The 25,712-nt window shown below is 46.6% G+C and overlaps 1 protein-coding gene across 4 annotated transcripts in view; it reads right to left on the bottom strand.

The window, feature by feature from the left end:
• MYO19 (myosin XIX) overlaps window positions 1-25,712 on the bottom strand; it is a 580,271-nt gene that overhangs the window by 232,011 nt on the left and 322,548 nt on the right. For all 4 annotated transcript variants that reach the window (XM_078679796.1, XM_078679798.1, XM_078679795.1 and 1 more), the window contains 2 exons: window positions 14,986-15,099; window positions 14,142-14,318 (listed from right to left, as the gene is read on the bottom strand). In XM_078679796.1, the coding sequence (XP_078535922.1) occupies window positions 14,142-14,318; window positions 14,986-15,099 (291 nt within the window). The remainder of the gene's footprint in view (window positions 1-14,141; window positions 14,319-14,985; window positions 15,100-25,712) is intronic.

Below are 25,712 nucleotides of genomic sequence, written 5' to 3'. Positions count from 1 at the left end.
TGGTGGAGGTGGTGGTGGATGTGGTGGTGGTGGATGTGGTGGTGGATGCAGTGGTGGTGGTGGATGGGGTGGTGGTGGATGTAGTGGTGGTGGGTGTGATGGATGTGGTGGTGGTGGGTGTGGTGGTGGATGTGGTGGTGGTGGATGTGGTGGTGGTGGATGTGGTGGTGGTGGATGCTGTGGATGTGGTGATGAATGTGATGGTGGATGCGGTGGATGTGGTGGTGGTGGATGTGGATGATGTGGTGGATGTGGTGGTGGATGTGGTGGTGGATGCGATGGTGGTGGATGTGGTGGATGTGGCGGTGGATGTGGCAGTGGATGTGGCGGTGGATGTGATGGTGGATGTGATGGTGGATGTGGTGGTGGATGTGGTGGATGCGGTGGTGGAAGTGGTGGTGGTGGAAGTGGTGGTGGATGTGGATGTGGCGTGGATGTGGCGGTGGATGTGGCGGTGGATGTCGAGGTGGAGGTGATGGTGGATGTGGTGGTGGATGTGGCGGTGGATGTCGAGGTGATGGTGGATGTGGCGGTGGATGTGGTGTTGGTGGTGGTGGATGCGGTGGTGGTGGAAGTGGTGGTGGATGTGTTGGATGTGGTGGTGGATGTGGTGGTGGATGTGGTGGATGTGGTGGATGCGGTGGATGTGTTGGTGGATGTGGTGGTGAATGTGATGGTGGATGCGGTGGTGGTGCATGTGGTGGATGCGGTGGTGGTGCATGTGGTGGATGTGGTGGTGGTGGATGTGGCGGCGGTGGATGTCATGGTGGATGTGGAGGTGATGGTGGATGTGGTGGATGTGCTGGTGGATGCGGTGGATGAGGTGGTGGATGCGGTGGATGTGGTGGTGGTGGATGTGGCTGTGGATGTGGCGGAGGATGTGATGGATGATGTGGTGGTGGATGTGGTGGTGGATGTGGTGATGGATGTGGTGGTGGATGTGGTGGTGGATGTGGTGGTGGATGTGGTGGTGGATGTGGTGGTGGATGTGGTGGTGGATGTGGTGATGTGGTGGTGGATGTGGTGGTGGTGGATGTGGTGGTGGATGGGGTGGTGGTGCATGTGGTGGATGTGGTGGTGGTGGATGTGGTGGTGGATGTGGCGGTGGATGTGGAGGTGATGGTGGATGTGGTGGTGGATGTGGTGGTGGATGTGGTGGTGATGGTGGATGTGGTGGTGGATGTGGTGGTGGATGTGGTGGTGGTGGATGCGGTGGTGGATGTGGTGGTGGTGGATGCGGTGGTGGTGGATGCGGTGGTGGATGCGGTGGTGGTGGTGGATGCGGTGGTGGTGGTGGATGGGGTGGTGGTGGTGGTGGGTGTAGTGGTGGTGGGTGTGATGGATGTGGTGGTGGTGGGTGTGTTGGTGGATGTGGTGGTGGTGAATGCTGTGGAGGTGAATGTGGGTGTGAATGTGATGGTGAATGTGGTGGTGGATGCGGTGGATGTGGTTGTGGTGGATGTGGTGGTGGATGTGGTGGTGGTGGATGTGATGGTGGATGTGGTGGTAGATGTGATGGTGGTGGATGTGATGGCAGTGGATGTGGTGGTGGATGTGGTGGTGGATGTGGTGGTGAATGTGGTGGTGAATGTGGTGGTGAATGTGGTGGTGAATGTGGTGGTGGATGCGGTGGTGGATGCGGTGGTGGATGCGGTGGTGGATGCGGTGGTGGATGCGGTGGTGGATGCGGTGGTGGATGTGGTGGTGGTGGATGTGGCTGTGGCGGAGGATGTGATGGATGTAGTGGTGGATGTGGTGGTGGATGTGGTGATGGATGTGGTGGTGGATGTGGTGGTGGATGTGGTGGTGGATGTGGTGATGTGGTGGTGGATGTGGTGGTGGTGGATGTGGTGGTGGAGCATGTGGTGGATGTGGTGGTGGTGGATGTGGTGGTGGATGTGGCGGTGGATGTGGCGGTGGATGTGGCGGTGATGGTGGATGTGGTGGTGGATGTGGTGGTGATGGTGGATGTGGTGGTGGATGTGGTGGTGGTGGATGCGGTGGTGGTGGTGGATGCGGTGGTGGTGGTGGATGGGGTGGTGGTGGTGGATGGGGTGGTGGTGGTGGTGGATGTAGTGGTGGTGGGTGTGATGGATGTGGTGGTGGTGGGTGTGTTGGTGGATGTGGTGGTGGTGAATGCTGTGGATGTGGTGGCGAATGTGGGTGTGAATGCGATGGTGAATGTGGTGGTGGATGCGGTGGATGTGGTGGTGGTGGATGTGGTGGTGGATGTGGTGGTGGTGGATGTGATGGTGGATGTGGTGGTGGATGTGATGGTGGTGGATGTGATGGTGGTGGATGTGGTGGTGGATGTGATGGTGGTGGATGTGATGGTGGTGGATGTGGTGGTGGATGTGGTGGTGGATGTGGTGGTGGATGTGGTGGTGGATGTGGTGGTGGATGTGGTGGTGGATGTGGTGGTGGATGTGGTGGTGGATGTGGTGGTGGATGTGGTGGTGGATGTGGTGGTGGATGTGATGGTGGTGGATGTGGTGGTGGATGTGGTGGTGAATGTGGTGGTGAATGTGGTGGTGAATGTGGTGGTGAATGTGGTGGTGGATGTGGTGGTGGATGTGGTGGTGGATGTGGTGGTGGATGTGGTGGTGGATGTGGTGGTGAATGTGGTGGTGAATGTGGTGGTGGATGCGGTGGTGGATGCGGTGGTGGATGCGGTGGTGGATGTGGTGGTGATGGATGCGGTGGATGTGGTGGTGGATGTGGTGGTGGATGCGGTGGTGGTGCATGTGGTGGATGCGGTGGTGGATGCGGTGGTGCATGTGGTGGATGTGGTGGTGGTGGATGTGGCGGCGGCGGATGTCATGGTGGATGTGGAGGTGATGGTGGATGTGGTGGTGATGGTGGATGTGCTGGTGGATGCGGTGGATGTGGTGGTGGATGCGGTGGATGTGGTGGTGGTGGATGTGCTGGTGGTGGATGCGGTGGTGGTGGATGCGGTGGTGGTGGTGGATGCGGCGGTGGTGGTGGTGGATGCGGTGGTGGTGGGTGTGGTGGATGTGGTGGTGGTGGATGTGGCGGTGGATGTGGCGGTGAATGTGATGGATGTAGTGGTGGATGTGGTGGTGGATGTGATGATGGATGTGGTGGTGGATGTGGTGATGTGGTGGTGGATGTGGTGGTGTGGATGCGGTGGATGTGCTGGTGGATGGGGTGGTGGATGTGGTGGTGGATGCAGTGGTGCATGTGGTGGTGGTGGATGTGGTGGTGGATGTGGCGGTGGATGTGGAGGTGATGGTGGATGTGGTGGTGGACGCGGTGGTGGTGGTGGATGGGGTGGTGGTGGTGGATGGGGTGGTGGTGGTGGATGGGGTGGTGGTGGATGTAGTGGTGGTGGGTGTGATGGATGTGGTGGTGGTGGGTGTGTTGGTGGATGTGGTGGTGGTGAATGCTGTGGATGTGGTGGTGAATGTGGTGGTGGATGTGATGGTGAATGTGGTGGTGGATGCGGTGGATGTGGTGGTGGTGGATGTGGTGGTGGATGTGGATGTGGTGGTGGTGGATGTGATGGTGGATGTGGTGGTGGATGCGGTGGTGGATGTGGTGGTGGATGCGGTGGTGGATGTGGTGGTGGTGGATGCGGTGGATGTGGTGGTGGAAGTGTTGGATGTGGTGGTGGATGTGGTGGATGTGGTGGATGAGGTGGTGGTGGATGCGGTGGATGTGGTGGTGGATGTGGTGGTGATGGTGGATGTGCTGGTGGAAGCGGTGGATGTGGTGGTGGATGCGGTGGATGTGGTGGTGGTGGATGCAGTGGTGGTGGTGGATGCGGTGGTGGATGTAGTGGTGGTGGGTGTGGTGGATGTGGTGGTGGTGGATGTGGTGGTGGATGTGATGGATGTAGTGGTGGATGTGGTGGTGGATGTGGTGATGGATGTGGTGATGGATATGGTGGTGGATGTGGTGATGTGGTGGTGGATGTGGTGGTGGTTGGGGTGGTGGATGTGGTGGTGGATGCAGTGGTGCATGTGGTGGTGGTGGATGTGGTGGTGGATGTGGCGGTGGATGTGGTGGTGATGGTGGATGTGGTGGTGGATGTGGTGGTGATGGTGGATGTGGTGGTGGATGCGGTGGTGGTGGTGGATGGGGTGGTGGTGGTGGATGGGGTGGTGGTGGATGTAGTGGTGGTGGGTGTGATGGATGTGGTGGTGGTGGGTGTGTTGGTGGTGGTGAATGCTGTGGATGTGGTGGTGAATGTGGTGGTGGATGTGAAGGTGAATGTGGTGGTGGTGGATGCGGTGGATGTGGTGGTGGTGGATGTGGTGGTGGATGTGGATGTGGTGGATGTGTTGGTGGTGGATATGGTGGTGGATGTGATGGTGGATGTGGTGGTGGATGCGGTGGTGGATGTGGTGGTGGTGGATGCGGTGGATGTGGATGTGGTGGTGGATGTGATGGATGTGGTGGTGGTGGATGCGGTGGATGTGGTGGTGGATGTGGTGGTGGATGTGGTGGTGGATGCTGTGGTGGTGCATGTGGTGGATGTGGTGGTGGATGTGGCGGCGGTGGATGTCATGGTGGATGTGATGGTGGATGTGGTGGTGGATGTGGTGGTGATGGTGGATGTGCTGGTGGATGCGGTGGATGTGGTGGTGGATGTGGTGGTGGTGGATGCGGTGGTGGTGGTGAATGCGGTGGTGGTGGATGCGGTGGTGGATGTAGTGGTGGTGGGTGTGGTGGATGTGGTGGTGGGTGTGGTGGATGTGGTGGTGGATGTGGCGGTGGATGTGGTGGTGGATGTGGTGATGGATGTGCTGGTGGATGCGGTGGATGTGGTGGTGGATGTGGTGGATGTGGTGGTGGTTGGGGTGGTGGATGTGGTGGTGGATGCAGTGGTGCATGTGGTGGTGGTGGATGTGGTGGTGATGGTGGATGTGGTGGTGGATGTGGTGGTGGATGTGGTGGTGATGGTGGATGTGGTGGTGGATGCGGTGGTGGTGGTGGATGGGGTGGTGGTGGTGGATGGGGTGGTGGTGGATGTAGTGGTGGTGGGTGTGATGGATGTGGTGGTGGTGGGTGTGTTGGTGGTGGTGAATGCTGTCGATGTGGTGGTGAATGTGGTGGTGGATGTGAAGGTGAATGTGGTGGTGGTGGATGCGATGGATGTGGTGGTGGTGGATGTGGTGGTGGATGTGGATGTGGTGGATGTGTTGGTGGTGGATGTGGTGGTGGATGTGATGGTGGATGTGGTGGTGGATGCGGTGGTGGATGTGGTGGTGGTGGATGCGGTGGTGGATGTGGTGGATGTGGTGGTGGTGGATGCGGTGGATGTGGTGGTGGATGTGGTGGTGGTGGATGTCATGGTGGATGTGGAGGTGATGGTGGATGTGGTGGTGATGGTGGATGTGCTGGTGGATGCGGTGGATGTGGTGGTGGATGTGGTGGTGGATGCGGTGGTGGATGTAGTGGTGGTGGATGCGGTGGTGGATGTAGTGGTGGTGGGTGTGGTGGATGTGGTGGTGGGTGTGGTGGATGTGGTGGTGGTGGATGTGGTGGTGGATGTGGCGGTGGATGTGGCGGTGGATGTGATGGATGTAGTGGTGGATGTGGTGGTGGATGTGGTGATGGATGTGGTGATGGATGTGCTGGTGGATGCGGTGGATGTGGTGGTGGATGTGGTGGTGGTGGATGCGGTGGTGGTGGATGCGGTGGTGGTGGATGCGGTGGTGGATGTAGTGGTGGTGGGTGTGGTGGATGGTGTGGTGGATGTGGTGGTGGTGGATGTGGTGGTGGTGGATGTGGCGGTGGATGTGATGGATGTAGTGGTGGATGGGGTGGTGGATGTGCTGGTGGATGTGGTGGTGATGGTGAATGTGGTGGTGGTGGATGCGGTGGATGTGGTTGCGGTGGATGTGGTGGTGGTGGATGTGGTGGTGGATGAAGCCGGGATGCTCAGACAGACCGGGCACTGAGCGCGCAGCGCAACAACAAGCACTTAAGGCCTACTTCCTCAAGAGACAGCTTAATGCAGCACCACACCGTGTCTGCAGCTTTCCATTAAAGCTGTTTAATAGTCTTCCCTTGCAGTAGTGAACCTCGTTTCAAGGACGCGTGGCGTGGTAGTGCGCTATTTGAAGCACACAGGCACTTCAGCGAATTTATTGCATTCATATTCCCTTTTATTTGTAGCAGAGCTAATTCAAGCTAATTTATGCCGGTAGGATAGCTAGCGCCATGATTTTGCACGATCGCGGCTGAGACATGCGGTGGTCTCCGTGTCACAAGTTCCATAGTGTAAGGACATAGACGGCCCACCAGCCTTTCAACACTCAGAGGTGGCTAGATCGGGTAATATTACATTAGGAAACATTAGCGCATGCCCTTTGCAGCGCTTAGAAATGGCACGGACGCGATCTAAAGCGCTACATAAAAAAACAAGATATCCATGTGCGTGATTCACAAATAAAAATCTTTGCACTGACTTCCATCTGCCTCGGTATGTATTATTATTCTCTACTACACACAGAAAAGGAAATGGCTACTTGCAAAGGAAGCTTTCAGTGTACAGATCGCTTTATACCGTATTCTTCCAGGCGGTGTCACCGTGGATATACTTCAAGAGTACCTGTAATAAAGGCAGGAAAGGGAAGTGTAGTAGGAAAACAAGGGGAAACACGAGAGACGGCCTGCGGCCGTCAAAGTGAAAGTGGGGGAGGAGAAATGCGACACGGCGGGAGGGGGCGGAGCGGGGAGAGCGGCATGAGGGTGTGAAGCAGCAGGGGCCTTTGAAGTGAAGCTAAGCTTCACTTCAAAGGTGTGGGAGGAGTGTGGTTTGGGGACAGATGGCGATTTGATGATGTGCACGCGCATTTTAGGTCAATGCGCTTGCGCATTGACCTAAAAGCGCACGGGCACAGCACCAAATCGCCACAGTTAAACTTTGTTTAAAGCCCTATAGTCTCGCTTCTCTCAATGCGCATGCGCATTGATAGGTCACGAGACCTAAAAAGGCCCACATTTAAAAAAAAAAAAAAAATCTGGACTTGTTTTTTTTTTAAATTACCCCCCGGGGGGACCAAATCGCGGCGGCATAGTGATAAAGTAGTGTGGGGGGTTCACAATCCCCCCACACTGCCCCGGGGACCACCGCCCCCGGGGCAAAGCAACGCAGCCCCTTGGCGCATACTGGAGGCTCCTGGGTGGCTACTTGGCCCCCAGGGGCCCCCAGTATGAAAGGGGAATTAGTTCCTATTCTGTAAACACGCCAGGGGTTGCGCTGCAGAGAGGTGTACAAAAGGGTGTGGCCTCATTACACCTCTCTGCAATGCAGCCCCCTGGCGCATACTGCAGGTTCCAGGTGGGCTAGTTGGCCCCCAGGGACCCCCAGTATGCAAGGGGAATTAGTTCCACCTCTGCAAACACGCCCGGGGGCTGCGTTGCAGAGAGGTGTAAAAAAGGGTGTGGCCCCATTACACCTCTCTGTAATGCAGCTCCCTAGATTATACTGGAGGCTCCTGGTGGACTAGTTGCCCCCCAGGGACCCCCAGTATGCAAGGGGAATTAGTTCCTCCTCTGCAAACGCCCCAGGGGTTGCGCTGCAGAGTGTTGTAAAAAGGGGGCATGCCCTCTGAACACCTGCCTGCAAAAATGTAGTAAATCAGTATAAAAAAAATAACAAATGATACATTTAAAAATCGTCATTTAAAAACCTTCGAAATTCAATGAAAAAACCATAGGTTTCAAGCCTTATATAGTTAGGAATTAGCATTTAAAAAACCTTGCAAATTCACTGAAAAAAACATAGGTTTCAGGCCTTATATAGTTAGGAATTAGCATTTAAAAAACCTTGCAAATTTACTGAAAAAACATAGGTTTCAGGCCTTATATAGTTAGGAATTAGCATTTAAAAAACCTTGCAAATTCACTGGAAAAACCATAGGTTTCAGGCCTTATATAGTTAGGAATTAGCATATAAAAAACCTTGCAAATCCACTGAAAAAAACATAGGTTTCAGGCCTTATATAGTTAGGAATTAGCATTTAAAAGACCTTGCAAATTCACTGAAAAAACCATAGGTTTCAGGCCTTATATAGTTCGGAATTAGCATTTAAAAAACCTTTGAAATTCACTGAAAAAACCATAGGTTTCAGGCCTTATATAGTTAGGAATTAGCTTTTAAAAAACCTTTGAAATTCACTAAAAAAACTATAAGTTTTAGGGGTGTTATAGTTAGCTGGACATTTCACTCATACAAAACAATTGAAATTGCTCCTATATAGTTAGTTGTACTAACTATATTTCGCGGACCCGCAATCCACTGCTGATGATGTCACATATTAGATCATTCATGACATGGTCAGTGACATCACTGAGGTTAGGAGGAAGGCGGAGTAAATGGTGATAGTGACACTGCTTTCGAGATTGCAAGCTTTGTTATCCGTACTTGTGGAACTTTCTATGGATTCTCCAAAACAACTTTCCCGGACCCGAAACTTGCTGAGGGATGCTCATGGCAACTCACACCAACGAGTACAAAGAGGGGATCTTCAAACTGATGGCATGGAAGATTACGGGGGACGTTGGGACATCCCAGGTTTATCGGGACATGCTTCCAACTTCATCGGGAGAGCATGGGTGGATTCTACCATCAAACAAACGTTACAGCTCACAGCTTGGCACAGAGATTTATGCCGGAGTCTGGGATGGGGATTAGATCCTGAGGGGGGGGGGGGGGGCAGACTGTGTGCACACTGAATTTATCAGAACTGGCGGGAGCAGGTTTTGCGTATTGGACAATTAACGCCTATAAATGAGATGTTTCAGCGGGTCGCCTTCCCTTCAGTGAGGTTGCGGCAGTAGAGCACTCTTTTTTTATAAGGGTTGCTACGAGGTGTTCGGCTGTGAAGATCCCCTAAATCCAGATATTCCCAATTGTGTGGTACAAACGTGATGCTTAGGTCATTGGAGTCCTGGCAAGACAACCAATTCTTATCCCAAGAAGCAGTTTATAGGAAATTTGGTGATTTTATTGTACCTCTTCTCATCTAAGAGATTACTTCAGGAATGTTTACTCAAGAGGGAGTATCTTTTACAGATTCTAGAAACACAAAAGTTCGTAGAAAGGAGGTATAATACCCAGCTTTACTCCAACAACCCAACTGTGTGTGGTGAGGTGCCTCAGAGCTTAGGAGGCAATGACAGAGGAATTAGGACCTTCGGGTAAGGTACAACTAGTCTCATCCCTAACACTGCACGATGGCTAAAATGAGTCCATGAGGATGCAGCCATTGATACATTCTTGTTTGGGAAGCACTCCAGCAAGAGGCTATGGCTTCTAAAGCCTTCTCTCTGTAGCAATTTGGAGGACCTCCTTTATGCGGCTGATTGATCTTCAGATTCTAATTTTTAGACACTTTATTTCAAACCAGTGATGGGGCTGACCTCACTGGTTGCAAGTAAACTTTAACACTGCTTGATCTGAACCTTCGTTCCTGATATAGAATGTAAAATGTCCTAGCTATTATGAAGGAAAGTTTAAATTCAATTAAGGATACGGATGTGAGGATCAGCAAGAAGATTTAATGAAGATCACAACATATGGCATACGGCATACGTGTGATCAATAATTTATCCTCAAATGGTTCAGTAAATATGTTTTGGTATGAACATCTTGATTAGCAAGAAGGAGGTTTACATTTTTCTTTTTTTACATTTACTTATTTTCTTTTAGAGTTGGAACAAAAGTAGGAAGTTTAAAACCTGATTACGCAGTGGTAGATGGTTTGCACGAAGAAAGACTAACTGCTTTCCCTTTGTGGCTTGCTTTGTAGGACATGGAGCAACAGTATTGGCTGGTGGTTGTTGTTACAAGTTTTAAGACTCATGGGACATGTAGTCTCATTTTGATGGAAGCATATATAATCATGTTGGGCTACTGAGAAATAAATGTTAAAAGAGAAATGTTTAACCCGTGCCTCTGTGTCCTTAATATAATTGAAGCTTTCCTTCACAGTGAGGAAAATAAATATTTCTTCACTTTCAAAATCGAGTCAGCAGGAAACAAAAGTAAAGCAATTTTTAAAATTGTATGAAATTTCTCAGCCCTTAGTGCGGTTGATATACCCTTCACACCCACCAGTGAGTGGACTACCCATCTTGAGGGTTTTTTCCACAACAAAATTAAAACTATTCAAAATTCCTTTGAGACTCCGCACCTGGTGAAAGAAGTAATGACGGGGCCACCACCTCATGCAACTCCTGCGACTGGCCCCGTCCTCAACCAGTTTCCACCAATTCCCCAAGAAAAACTCTGGAAATAATGAAAACCCTTAAGTCAGGCTCGCTCTCGGATCCATGTCCAGCCAAAGTACTGTCTCCTAGCTGAGAATATAAATCCAGCCATCAATCGGATTTTATACAACTCACTGCAAAAGGGGCAGGTGCCAGAGAGCTGGAAAATTACTGAAATCCTCCCTCTACTAAAGAAGCCTTTCGGCTGACCCTTTGGTGGTCTCCAATTATAGGCATTTTTTCTAAAGTTTTGGAAAAATATGTGAATCTAGTTCCCACCAAATATGTGGAACCCAACCATGTACTCCATCAGAGTCAGTCGGGTTTTAGAGCAAATTTTAGCACAGAAACAGCCCTATTGGAAGTCTCCGAAGCTATTAAAGAGACACTAGATAAAGGGGGAAAGGCGGTGTTGATACTATAGGATCTCTCCACGGGTTTTGATACCGTGCCCCACGACCGGCTATTACAGACGCTCCAGGAGTGCGGCGTTGGAGGCACGGTATTCAAGTGGTTCTCATTCTTTCTAAGAGACCGACAGCAAACAATTTGGTCCCCTCCCTTTGCAGTTCCCACCTCCTCCATGAAGGTAGGGGTCCCTCAGGGATCCATCCTGAGCCCCACACTTTTTAATGTTTATTTGGCTCCCCTTGCTCTGCTTGTCAAGGCTTATGGCGCTAAAATAGTATCATACGCTGATGATACGCAACTGCTGTTCACCTGTGACAAGGGAGCATCTGCCTGTCTGAGGTGTTGTTCTGGTTAAGGCGGAATCAACGGAAGTGCAACCCGGAGAAATCAGGAAATCATTTTCTTCTGGCCCTCACCGTGCGAAGCATGGCGGCAGTGGTGGTCTCAGGATGTGTCCCCGTCTGAAGCCCCAGTAAGCACTGTGAAGAACTTAGGAGTCAAGCTAGATGCTAACTTATCTATGAAGGCTCAGATCCAAACCATTGCCGGTACCTGCCCTGGCCTGTTAAAAATGCTATAAAATGTCCTTCCTCTGCTACCAGTCAAGTGCAGGAAGATTGTAGTCCAAGCCCTGATTGTATCAAGGCTGGACTACGTCAACGTCTTTTATCTCGGCCTACCGGAATATTTACTACACAGAATGCAGGTGGTGCAGAACCCGGCGGCCAGAGCAATTCTCATGGTAGGTACCAGAGCGTGCATGTCTATCCATCTTAAGTCCCTTCACTGGCTGCCGGTTCAGAAGAGAATTCAATTTTAAGCTCTAGTTCTGACTTTCAGGGCCCTACATGATACTGGAGCCGTCTATGTCAGGAAAAGGATTCAGCACTACGTGCCGCAAAGAGCAGAGGTCTTCATCGCAGCTTCTGTTGACTACCCCAAAGTTCTCCCGGTCCCGACTGGGAGGTCGGTCCTTTCAAGTTCTGGCCTCCCGGTTATGGAATCGTCTTCCATTTTCCCTCAGGCAGGTGCAAGGTTCTCTTACCTTCAGGAAGCAGTTGAAGACCTGGCTTTTCTTGCAATAGCATGGTCTGCTGCTCTTTATCATGTAAGAGTGTGGATGTCTGTCTCGTGGTCCTGTAGCGTCCGGACACTCTGGAGTAGCTGTGCGCTCTATAAATACCTAATTACATTACATAACTGAAATGTTTACATTCAAATCCAGGTCCCCACTTTCTAATGTCAGCAGCTTAGGCCCCAAACCAGATCTACCCTGAAAACCCACACCTTTGATGGCCCATGCCTAACAGCCATAGTTTTGCATCCTATAAAAAATAAATGCTTTGTCACAACACAATCTGCAACCAAAATGGACATCAATGTGCGTTTCTCACTGCCTGACAACACACTGAAATTCAGAAATAATTAAGTATCATTGATATACATGAAATTCATTACACTAGGTATCCAACTAAGTAGTCAGCAAGAAAGTTCTAGGTTTTCTTTGAAATGCGTATTCATGTACTCCATTGACGTTGTATGAATCCTTATAAATAAGTAAAACATGGCACTTGTACAATACAATATCAAAAAACAAAGAACCCCCAAAAATTAAATTAGCACAAATGTAAATCTAACAAATCCCTCCTATACTTTTATTCCTTTTTATATACAATACAAGATGAAGAAGAAATACAATTGATAAACTAGGATTTAACAAGTTAAACTGAAAGGTGGGTTGAAACAATAGTTACTTGTCTTGACCAAGGCTCTGCACGACTTCAAGGGGAAGTCATGTGTTAATATTTTTTCAACCAAACCTTTTCCCCCACCCGATTAAATGTAAAATGTAAATTGGTACTTGTATAGCGCACTACTCACCCGCAAGGGTCTCAAGGCGCTTGTACGAATACCGCTGGGGAACCCATCCTGGCTTTCCCTGTGAGGTATCCACTCCTAGGCACCCCCAAGGTGGAGGCCAGGCATCCTTAGCGTTGTGGGGGCCGTTGTGGAGATTAAGCAAGCTATTACCCAGAGTTGCAGAGTGGGACTCCATGATTGGAATAGGCAACGAGGCGAGAATTATCAGGTCCGTGGAATTTTTGGAGCCCAAGACCCGCCGAGGCGGGGAATTGAACCCTGGTCCCGGGCTAGACCTCTGCATCAGGGTCTGCCGCTCTAACCATTGAGCCACACTTCTCCAATCTCAATCTCCTAGCTAACTTTTGTTTAGAAACCTATTTTACAGTACAGGTGAGGATCTCATCCTGAAACCTACTGACTGTCATCAAGATCCTTTTGCCCTTCCCATTCCTTTAAGAAACTGCAGTAAGATTTTGTGGCGTCATTCAGCTAGTCCATTCCTCAGATAACAGAAGGGTTAGGGAAGTGTTAGTGTGACAGCTGTATTAGCAGATGAGCTAAATGTAGATAATAGGAAAGTTCACCTGCCCTCTTTGGCTCGAAGAAAATCAAGAGGTCAGCCAGAATGGCGTAAGCATACATTTCAAGGGTGAGCATTCAATGCGATGCAGTGGAGGAGAAATCATGCAATAATCGTTTACCAGTACCCAGTGTCCTTATTAGTGTAGCTAGGCCACCATTACATACCTATAATAAACAAATGACACAACTACTCTATTGAAATCCTTCATTAGAGATGACATGCGACAGCACAATACTTGAGCCAGAGCCAGGAGGCAGTATAAATGGCAGATCGCAAAGCAGAAAACAGATTGCCACTTCAATGAGTATATGGTGACTTGCTTTTCAGCTCCTCCTCTTCTCGGATTACTTTCCCTGAAATTAACCCTTTACTCGAAAGAGATTTGTGGGGAAAGAGAGGTTTATTTATTGCATTGCAGGTCTTCAATACAGGAGGGAAGGACTATATCTGCATACTAGCCCCTATTTTAAAGAACAGCAATTATTATCATTAAACTGCCTACATATGTTTGCAACAAATTACAAGCTGAATATTTGTTATCTCTACTGTACAGATGATGGATGTATGACGTTACAACGCATGCTTTTACCACGCATGCTGTTACAACGCAGTTTTTACAACGCATACCATTACAACGCATAGCGCTTTGGGGTGCTGGATAGTGAATAGTTTAATTTACTATTCCAACTCCAGTCCCCGTGGACACTAGGGAAGGTGTTGGATAGTAAATTAAATCTATTCCCTATCCTAGAGCGCCCCCCAGCGCAATGCGTTGTAATGGTTTTTGGTGTAAAACCTGCGTTGTAATAGCACTGCATGGTAAAAGTTGCGTTGTAAAGGATGTTTCCCACAGATGATACAGTCTCATTCTACTGATCAGCAACCAAAATAGCTACTGCATGAGTAGGAAGACAGGACGGTGGTGATGAAATCTTTCACCAAAAAGATTCCATAGTTAATGTTAAAGATAAGAATATGTATATGTGTTTTAAAGGTTTGAAAACTCAGTTTGAGTAAACTAAAATAATGTCATCCATACCCGGTTTTTCTCTGCCATATCTTCTATCAGGTAGGTCACTCTTCCAGCATAATGAGACAATATAAAATGTGGCTTTTTGTTGAATTTATCTCTGCTCATACTTTGGTTGCTAGCAAGTCCCTTCTCTATACGAGTCTGTAGCTGAGCAGCATTAGAAGACCTGTTCAGGCGACACTCCTGTCAGAGGGAAAGTATGAGAAACAAAATTAGCTAGGTATTTTGAGTAAAATCAATAACGTGAAAACATTGTGAGCGTTCCTCACGAGGACTATAACAAGCAGAAAAAAGACAAAATTACCATCCATCAGGACCACCTCAATCCTGCTCGAATTTAGATAAGAGAAAGACATTCCTCTTTAAAGAACATTACATAACAATGCAGTAAGAGTCCACTTGCATTACCAAAAGCTAGCTACCTATCCAATCACTCAGATTATATCACCGCCTTTGACCTTGAATATCACTCAACTTACTTTTGGCTAGGTTTTTGCTATGCAAATAGCACATATATACATTCACACATGCATGCAGATTATCCTACAGCAGTAGCAAGTAAACCTATGCAAGACAGTCTCCAAAATGCATTTAATAATGCTGTAGTTTTATTAGCAGTTCTTTGCAAGTTTGAAGAAATAGGCACAGATTTTGAGAAAACTATAATGTGTGGAAGATAAGAAATGTTTCTGCAGTTACTGCATATAACACTTTGTGTGCCATTTACATAACCACACGTAAAAATAAAAACTAAACCGTTAAGAACTGCCATTTTGCCTGGTGATCATATGATAAAAAACAGAGCCTAAAAGTGCAAGTAATTATTAAAATGGTTCATCATTGAACAGACCTCGTTAAGTAGAGAAAAGATGCTGACGGGGCTTCCATCAATTAGATCAACACATCCCTGGTTGTCCTGGTAGCTGATGAAAGACCATTCAAGACCTTCAGTGGCATATTCTTCCTGTTAAGAGCACAAAGAGTATGTTTCAGGGCACACATTACGCTCACTCGAACAGAACCGTTTCTCTCCTTCCTGAACAAAAGGAAGTTTACTTGCGCTCTTGGGCTGGAATTCAGGTGGAGTTAATAGCAAGAGACACCTGACCTTTATAGTCCTGATTTCTTGTTCAGACCCTGTGTTTTTGCTTGGTGGATTGTAAGAAAGTGACTTGATCAAAAGTGTTTGTCAGCGCAGAATCGAATGTCAGAGTCTGGAAATATTTCTTACCTCTAACTCACATAACAAAGGACTTTGAAATTGAATTTTAGAGGCATCCAGTTAACATGACTGTAGCTATCGAGTTTTTTTTAGAGACAAACGATATTTTACTGATCTCAAAATTATTAACTCACAAAGAACGTAACTAGCAAATAGAACAAACCCCAACACTTTAAGCTTGATATATTTATTTTACATAGAAACACATCCAGCCTGATTGGTTTAAACTGCTCGTGAGTGGATGGTAATGACCATCTTTGATGCCATCACTATTTTGGGTTTTGGTGCTAGCTGGGGCTAACACTGAACCCAAGTCACCTGAGCAAACATATTTGAAAAATATACATTTTAAGAGTCTATCTTAGAACACTGCTTGAGGTTTTAGTCAGAGGTTCTGAAGCAACAAGTAGGAATTCCTTATGAACAATTTGCGCAGCCACAGCCACAGCTTCTGCTTTAGCTTTCAATCTAGGGTGGAACATTTGGGTTATAATGTCTGCTCTGCACTGCACTAGGAAAAATCACCTTCCAGATTATTCAACTACTCTTAATCCTTACTCTCTCTCCTTCCGAAATGGTTACAAATTACATGCCAACAATTACCAACTATTTGAGGACAAGTAAGACAACACCCAAAAGTACCACAGTGGAATGAGGCTTACTAATTTGTTTTTCTCATCATAATACAAAATTCTACTTTCACATAGTTTTCTATAACCACAGCATCACATCAGCAGAAGGGAATGCACCAGACATTGCTGAGGGTTTTTCTTCAGTGGAAAATAAAACATTTTGAATGATACTTCCTTAGATGAGGTCATTTCTTTAGGTCTGTGCTTTCAGATACAGAGGTAAAAAGGTGGCATCCTCAGTGTAATAGTGCATATATGCACCAAATGAGTGAACCTTATTTTTTTTTTAACAAAGTTCTTTTAAAAAAAAGAGCTCCTTGGTTATGGATGAGGTTATGATTCAAATTACCATTAACATTTTTTATTTTTCAATGCATTCTACAGGGTTTTGGTTTTTCTGCTTTTTTTCTTGCTATAATGTTTAATAAAGACCAGCCACTTAGAAAAACAAGCATTTACAATGCAATAGGTTTTGCATTTGTGAGAATTTGAGCCATTGGCATTGTAAATGACAATGCCTTTTATTTACGTATTTGTTTTGAAAACATAAATAAAAGGCATTGTCATTTACAATGTCAATGGCTTAAACTCGCATAAATGTGAGACCTATTGCATTGCAAACACTTGTTTAACCTATGGAAACTGACCAGACATTAAAACGGAAATCTTGCAACCTTTTAGTTAAGGAAGACTTAACATTTTCTTTCAAATGTTCCACTTCTCTGGAGAGGCAGTTTGATTTGCTTTTCATGAAATAAGGTGCCGACACACCTGAAAAAAATGATTTTTAAAAGGAAAGCGGAGGATTGGAACTTTTAATTTCAAAATCAATCTCCAAGGCCTCCTGCCGACTGGGGAAATGCCCATGGATTAAAAGGTCAGTGTCGCCATGCTACCACAACAGTGCCCTGCCTAGTTAAATGCTTTTAAAGTAAATAAATGCATTCATGTTAATTCATTTACTGTGAAAACGCCTCACCCTAAACAGCGCTTAAGAGGCTAAATCCTTCCTCATGGCTAAATTCCTTGACTAACCCGTGCCACTAGCACCGAGAGACTTATCACCTTTGTGATACATCATCATACAATAGAACAGGGTATGTATGATCCTTGATCACTGTGTTAACGTAAAGCACCCCTGCACTTTCCTTCCTAACGTATAATTATTTATTCTGTAAAATGCTCCTTGTACCTTTTCACCCCCTCCTTCCTTGTACATACCCCTTTGACTCCCTGCCTACCATAGGACCCTCATCGCTATTTACCCCCCCTGACTTATTGCTATTCTCTCTGTATTACTCCTTCAACCTGTAAAGCGCTCTGATACCCTCACGGGTCAAGTTCGCTCCCGATAAAACTTTAAATAAATAAGTAAATAAATAAATAAATCGCAAACATTAGAAGTCAGTGGGCTCTGCAAGATGAAAGGAATGGATGTCTGTTTACAAAACCGCAGCCCATGTTATGAGGACACAAAGCAAACAGAAACACGAACCAATTCATTGAAGGAGGTTATCTCAGACCCTACAGGGACATTGTGCAAACCCCTCCCCCGCCCATCACTTGTGTCCTTTGTAAAGAGACCAGAGCTGGAAATCTTAAGGAAGATGTCTGCTACAACTCTAGCACCGGCAGATTCACCGTGGGTCTTGGCAAAACACGGTCGAACCAAACTTGCTCTTAAACAACACTGGGCAGAAGAAGCTTCCATGGATATGGGCGGGTTTGCTAGGTGACAAAGACCTCTCACGTGTCACAAGCCCAAGTGTGAGTAACTCATGTAGTCAATGCACCAATCTACAAACACAGAGTACAACGGTTCGAGTCTGCCTGCACGGCGTGCCCAACAGCTGGCGGGACTCTTAGGCAGCGGCTGCCCGGAAGAGGAGGGGGAAGCAGTGTATACAAAGTCAGCAAAGAGTATAGCATGGCGCACCCAGCAGCTGCCCGGGAATGGACCGGCGACGATCCAGCACCTATAGAAATTAGTTGTAGCACTCACTCAATAACATAAGCACATCCCGTGATCACTGCTACCGTGCAGATTAAAATGAAAACGCAAAATACAAGTGTGTGCTTTCTGCCTCCTCCTCGACTGTGACCTGCTCTGTTTCGTGAAGAGGAGGGTTTAACATTTATTTCAGCAGCGGTGTATCAGGCGCAGGTATTCAGCACCAGTCTTTCAAGTCGTAACGTGAGCATTTTATTATACTCTTTTGTCATTTCAAAAGTCATACTTGCTCGCGCCCTTACCGTTATGTAGGCATTTTTTAAAGTCAGCTCAGGGCATCTTCACGCATCACGCTTCAAGTCTTTCATTTCATTTCACGCGAAACCGAAACCAAGGGTGTAGCGCAGGAGACTCCGTCGCCGTGCTCGTGCACGTTGGCTGTCCCTGCGCATGATGAGAAGACACGCCGGAAAACACGCCGAGCTGAGGTAGGGGATGTGTGTGTGTGTGAGCGCCGGAGGGCCAGGGGGTTCTGTATGTATGTGTGTGTGCATGCGGGCTGCAGGGGTTCTCTATGTGTGTGTGCGTGTATGCGCGGCGGCGACGGGGGGGTTTCTCTATGTGTGTGTGTGCGTGTATGCGCGGTGGCAGGGGGCGGAGTTGGGGGGGATCTCTATGTGTGTGTGAGACTGTGTGTATGCGCGGCGGTGGGGGGGGGGTCTGTATGTGTGTGTGTGAGTGCGTGTGTGCCTGCTTCCAAGGAGCCATGGGAGACAGGAATCGCGCGCGACCTGATCCCAGTTCGGAAGGTTGCGCGTGCACATCACTTGTCTCCTGTCTCCCTTGACTCCTTGAAAGCAAAAACTATCAAAATAGGTTTCGCTGCGACGATCGCATCGCGATCGATTCGCAGGGCGAAACCTAAAAATCAGCTTAAAGCAAAATATACCATGTTTGTACCATAACCAGGGGCACATAAATTATGAGATTCTAGGACTGTGGCATTTTGCACATAATTATGAATTTGCTGCACTGGCCACATAATTCATCATCCTATGCATAACTTCAAGATTTTAACAAAATAAAAATGTAATGTTTATATCAAATAGATTAAGACTTACTACGCGACCACCCAGGTGGTAATGCACGGTCAGGCCTTTTGTAGGGCAGGGGAGGGTCACCTTTCAGATACTGACTACTGCATTTAGGCATTAAACATATTAATATGGTGAAACCTCTGCCCACACAGTGCTAATGTGTAAGAATGACAACATGGAGAACGAACACTGCATTATACGGCATAATTAGCCTCTTGTTGTAGCATAATTTAGTCAACAATGCTACATAATTGGTTTTATCCTGCTGCATAATTACAGTGGCCTGAGTATAACAAAACAGCAATTCAATCCTGAAGGGGTGAAAGCAATGTATCATAGTACCACACTACAACCCCTCATCTTTCAATAAAATACTAACAAACGCCCACACTATACATCTAACACAACAACACAGCCACCAACATCGGCAAACCGAGCAGGACTTGTCGACGACAGCAAGTGCAAGACGGTGACAAATTACCATAAACGGCCGACTCTGAAGGGGCGATTCTTATGAGCGGTAAAGATGTCCAAATCACGAACAATAAAAGCAACCAACTCTGGTTGGGGAATTTCATTTATTTGGATGAGGGAAGGAGAATATGAAGATAACAGAGCCGCCACCTATGTACTTATCCTAATTGGGAAGAGACACGGCCTCCTCCGAAGGCAGCTGCCACGTCCCAAAAATCATCAAGCCACAATATTGTGACAGGCTTCGACGGCGGCGCGCGCTACCCGTCTGATCTGCCCGAGTGACATCACTTTGAAGCCATTGTTGCCTTATCGTTCAATGAGGTAACCATCGAACAGAGTCTGATAAAAGGAGGAGCGGACAACACGCTGAAAGGGAACCGCAGTAAAGCGAAAAAGCAACGTGAACAAATGCTTAACACAATTGAGGTTTATAAAAAAAAATTATAAAAAGGTTTTACTTCGAACTCAACAAGCGAGAAATAATTTGGATAAAAAAAGCTTTACGTCAGTCTACTCAGGTTCTCATGGCACTGCATCGATAGGGAGATCCTTTCATGCTGTGATATTTTTGTGTCAACAACCTGCGCAGGCAGCACAGTACAACCCATGCTGAGGTAATCTGGGCAGCCATTGAGTAAACAATTAGGAACCCCTGTCTTGCTTGCACGGTCTTCTTGGGTCGATAGTGGCTGCGGTGAGCCGGTTTATTGAAAATAATTAGTTTATGGCTGGGCTTCTGGTCCGGGGAGCAGGTCGTCAACAATGGCCCTTATGCTCATTTAAACACTGACATGGTGCCTTGGCCTGCCCTTCGACATCAGTGACAGCAGGGGTGCCCTGGGCTCTAATTTAGCCACAAAAAAAAGAATCCCCTACATCTTGGTTGAGTAATAAAACACATCCATATATGGGGTGCAGTGGGCCCCGGTGCCACATAACCTGCTGCACTGAGAGGCACGTCCCTATTGAACATGAATCAAAGCAAAGTCTGTTGGCCTTATCTATTTACCCTGGACTGCATAAAGTGATCGGATTATGGCTCGCACACTGGTCTCGCTGGTTTCCACATTAGTCCAGTTCTACTCTGTGCGGTTTAAAACCTGTGTGATTTCAGATTTCCCACGAGATATCTCCCTGTCAGACACATTAATAATTCTTGGCCTCTGGGTTCATCGGACTAGCTATAACCCGATCTTGATTTCAACAGATAACCTAGGAATCCTACATTTCAGCCCACAAAATACGAATTCAACCACACAGTTTCAGTAAACACAAACGTGTCTTCGGGTGAAGGAATTCTGCCTACAAGCAACAACAAAAATAATCCACTGTCGTGGTCTCGGTGCAGTTTTCCAAGGTTACGCTGGCCGCAGTTCCGCAAGTAATAAACAACCGTGGAGAAATGTCAAGTCGATACACATGTATCAGGCGCAGGTATTCAGCACAAGTCGTAACGTGAGCATTTTATTAATTATACTCTTTTGTCATTTCAAAAGTCATACTTGCTCGCGCCCTTACCGTTATGTAGGCATTTTTTAAAGTCAGCGCGAGGCATCTTCACGCATCACGCTTCAAGTCTTTCATTTCATTTCATGCGAAACCGAAACCACGGGTGTAGCGCAGGAGACGCCGTCGCCGTGCTCGTGCACGTTGGCTGTCCCTGCGTATGATGAGAACACACGCCGAGCTGAGGTAGGGGATGTGTGTGTGTGAGCGCCGGAGGGCCGTTCTGTATGTATGTGTGTGTGCATGCGGGAGGGGGGGTTCTCTATGTGTGTGTGTGTGTGTGTGTGTGTGTGTATGCGCAGCGGGGGGGGGGGTTTCTCTATGTGTGTGTGCATGCGCGGCGGCGTGGCGGTGGGGGGGGTTGGGTGGATCTCTATGTGTGTGTGTGTGTGTGTGACTGTGTGTATGCGCGGCGGTGGGGGGGTCTGTATGTGTGTGTGTGAGTGCGTGCCTGCTTCCAAGGAGCCATGGGAGACAGGAAGCGCGCGCGACCTGATCTCAGTTCGGAAGGTTGCGCGTGCACATCACTTGTCTCCTGGCTGTCTCCCTTGACTCCTTAAACCAGAAACAATCACAATAGGTTTCGCTGCGACGATCGCTTCGCGATCGATTCGCAGGGCGAAACCTAACAAGTTTGGTTATTTACCCGTGGTCCAAGTTCTGCATCGTAGGAATCTTCATTGAAGTCATAAACATTGATTAATTCCCCACTGCCTGCACAGACTCTGTAAAACCCTTTCAAAATAGTATTCTTCATTGATTAAACATTGTAGAATGTAATTAAACCATGCAAACTTCTTGAAAATAGTACCATGTAAGTCTGTCAGATATGTAATTTTCTTCCCGATTGCTGGAAATGTTGTAGTATGATGATTAACCTTTAAATATTACATTAGAAAATACCAAAATAGAGCCGGTCCCTTGAAGAACCTTTGAGGCACCACTACCAATAATGCCTTGTACTGGCATACCTGTCAGAGCCAGGTCTTTTTTTTTTAATACAAAAAAATGCATTAAAATAACTCAACTCAATAAGCTTAAAGACATCCAGGAAGGATCGTTTAGCACGTGCTGAAGATTCCTACGAGGCGATACAAAGATTTCTAAGTGTTTCTTGACCAACCCCACCTGCTGCCCATCTGTATCAAAATAGTAGTTACAGTAAATGTATACAAGATAGTTGTTACTAAGTTGGCAGCATAAAGAATGTGTACTACTAGCCATCTAGTAATTTATTGTTTAGAAGTAGATAGTCTTTGTCTAATATGATAGCAATTAGAAGATAATTGAGGAATGTTTCTAATATCCTTTGATTTTTCAAATAAAAATGGAGAACTCTTTTCATATATCGAGATTGGAGAGATAATGTCACTGAAACAGATGAATTAGGAAAGAAAGTAGGAAGTGAAATAGATGTATTTATATTTAAACTACCTTGGATAGGTCGTTAAAACTAACCTATTAGAATGAAAAACAGTAAAAGGCTCTAACACTGATTGCAATTCACTAACTCCATGCTGATGTGATTGCTAGTAAAAAAAAAAAAAAAAAAGGAGTTTTCCATGGCAGATACTGTAAAGAAGATTTATGTAGATTTTCAAAAGGTGGGGCCATCAGTTTTGAAGGACGAGGTTCTGATCCGATACAGGCTGAAAGCCTTTTTATTGAAGGAAAAACGTCTTGAGGCCCTCATGGAAGCTTTTATTACAGGGATCTTAAAGAAAGATGTGTTGTCAAAGTCGATATTTCACAGTTGATCCTTCCCGTGACGGTGAACATGTAGGCACGGATGCCTTTGACAACAACATTGCTGGTCTTGGCATGAAATCCTCAATGCCAGACTCCATCTTTAGCAGATTGAGTCTCCATTTTCTCTATTTTTGTAGAATCATCAAGATGTCTGTCCTTACCTTTCAAAGAACTGTGTAAGTGTCAAGTCATTCAGACAACGACATAAGACACCAGATGTACAGACAATGACCTTGATAAGACACCTGATGCAACATCAGTCAGGAAAAATTGTCTTCTTGTCTCTATGTCAAGGTCAGATTATAATAACAAACAGTGTAGTCATAACTGACGTGTTTTTACCTTATTTGATCATAAGAATGTGTCTAAGACAAGCATATTGATGCACATAGGTTATATCAGACATTCCTAATGTCAGAAATTCCCATCTCAGATAAGTTAAAATATATAAGACCCAAAGACCCAGAAGAGCTCCTTTGCCCCAGATTATTGCGCAAGATGCTGCCAGAAGATTTTCATACTGCTTGTGATGCTGCTGCATCCCGTTCTGCACTGAAAAGTGATACCGAGCAAAGTCCGTAAGGAGAAGAACTGACTGATGCAGCTTTTCCTTTCAAGAGAACACTTGCTCCTGAATGCTGATAGCTACAGCATTTTGCTGTAACAGGTATGCAATGCATTGATTCTCGATAAGAAACTCTGAATGCACGTTATGTCACTCCATGTTCTCCTAGATCAAGGCATAAAAGTAGGTGCTGCTAGATGACATTTAAACTATGGTAGAAATGTTAATTGTAGTCTCATTGTTCGCACCGTGCATTTGTGCTGGTTTAATGGTAATGGTTTGGTTCCAGTGTGTTATCTTGTAGCCTTCAGGAGTGGCGATGGCCAGTGCGGACGTAAGTTTCAGCTATGTCTCTGTGAGGACAATAACATCTGGGTTGAGGGATGAGACAGTGTCCCAGATCTAAGTGGTGTGTTTGCTGAGCGATCATGCATTGTGAAGAATGTACTGGAGTTGTGCCATTGCGGTCTCGGTCAGTGTTGTGGGCGCAGTCATGTTTGCATATAACATGTTAATTTCTCAAAGTTAAACTGGGATGTATACAGCAAAGCAAGAAAAACAATTACAGTTCTATTAAGAAGCAATTCTATTAGAGCTATTTTTATAGTCCGCAGAGCTTGTTTTCATCTATATTTTACAGCTACTACAGGCAATCTGTATCCATGGATAAAGTCAATATTAGTTGGGCCAGAGACGTTTTAAGGCATAGGCAAAGTGGGCCCTGGCCTAGGGACCCAGCCCTTCAGGGGTTGCCCTAGGTAGAGCCTTCTCAGCTGTCTGCCAGGGTCAACTCACTTATTCCGACATTCCTGCCCTGATACCTTAGAATGCAACTTAAAAATAGATTGCTTTTAGTACAATTTATTTTTGTTTATTTTTTAGTAAGGTAAGGGGGAGTCTGGATGATGTGGGAATTTGATAAACACGTTTTTAAAGAAATATTGCACTTACGTTTTTCAGGCGATTGCGACATCAATAAAACATTAATTTGGAGCCAAACAATATCTCATTCGTGAGTAAAGGGAGGAGCCTAAATATATACTATTCTAATTATTCTAATGATCTTCACCTGTTTCACAATATTGAAAACTGAGATGTAACTGTTTTGCCTTAAGAAAAATCTATTCTGAATACTGAATGTAAAAACATTTGAAACGTGGCACATTTTTATGTTTTATGTTTTTATTTGGTCCATGATATATCTCATTTGTGTGAAATGGGGGTTGCTTTGTCTGCTGCCTGTTGGGTTTTGGGATGCTTAAACTCTTGCTGCATCTTCCGTGCCTGAGGAACGTTTGCAGTACTGCTGCCTAAATTGGTGTGAAGTGCATGTAATAGGACTTTGCACATCTGACTTTTACTGTGCTTTACCAAGTATGTATCTGAGAGAAACTTAATTCGTTCATTTCTCCTCTGTATCTGAAGGAAGTTCGCACTGTTATGGCCAGGTGTTTTTTGTTACTTGCACTCTTCCTGTGCAGCTTATGAAATAAGAATACAAAGCTGATGCTTTAGCTTGTCTCCTTGATAAAAGGTTACTAGTCCAGAATTATTCAGTGTGAGGAGGACCCCGAGAAGAGAACCCTGAAACCCAGTTACCTGCCCTGAATGTTGAAGAGAACACGGAGATCGGGAAGCCAGGAGACAGAAAGATTTAACCAATTACTCCCAACCTCTCCATTACAGGAAGAAAGAAGTGGCTAAAAGGGGAAGGACCAATATGGAAGGAGGAAAACGCAGACTCGGAAGAGGTGAGAGAGAGGAACGAGGAAGACGCCGGAGGACACACCAAGGTGAAGAAGCAGGACGCTGAAGAAAAGCTGGAAGAATCGCAAAGAGACCGGTACGACGAAGGAATGGAGTACGAGGACAACGGAGCGGTGTAGAGTGAGGAGTGGTGGATTCCCCCTTCCCCAGGAGGTGCTGAAATCCCGCCGTAGCTCAGGAGAGCTGTGGCTAGGACGGTGAGTGAACCGGGCGAAGATTGAGCACCGCACTAGGAGGGGAGGGCTTATTAAGATACGGGGTGGAGGTTTAAAAGGGAAGTGGGAGTCAAACTGCTTCTAAGTGGGCCGCCTGAGGAAATTTCTTTATGCTGGTATTTTCCAATTGTTTATATTATAAAATAATGTGGTGTATACCAATATTATGATTTTCTATCCTTCTTTTTCTTTACTGGTTGGCCAATATCTTGGGAGATGGGGGGTATACTTGGCACTAGTGAGAACCCTCTTTAACTTTTGAAAGACTTAAAGTGGGTCTCTGATACAAAGGGGGGGGGGGAGAGAGGAAGGAAGACTAACAATAATTACTTACCTGTAGTCTGTGGTTATCCAGTATTGGTGTCTTCCATAGATTTACATGCCTGAATCATTCCC

Source organism: Lissotriton helveticus, chromosome 3_1 (genome assembly GCF_964261635.1).
Source record: "Lissotriton helveticus chromosome 3_1, aLisHel1.1, whole genome shotgun sequence".
NCBI lineage: Eukaryota > Metazoa > Chordata > Amphibia > Caudata > Salamandridae > Lissotriton > Lissotriton helveticus.
The sequence above is the reverse complement of the archived record's forward strand: the minus strand, read 5'-3'. Positions and strand labels throughout refer to the sequence as shown.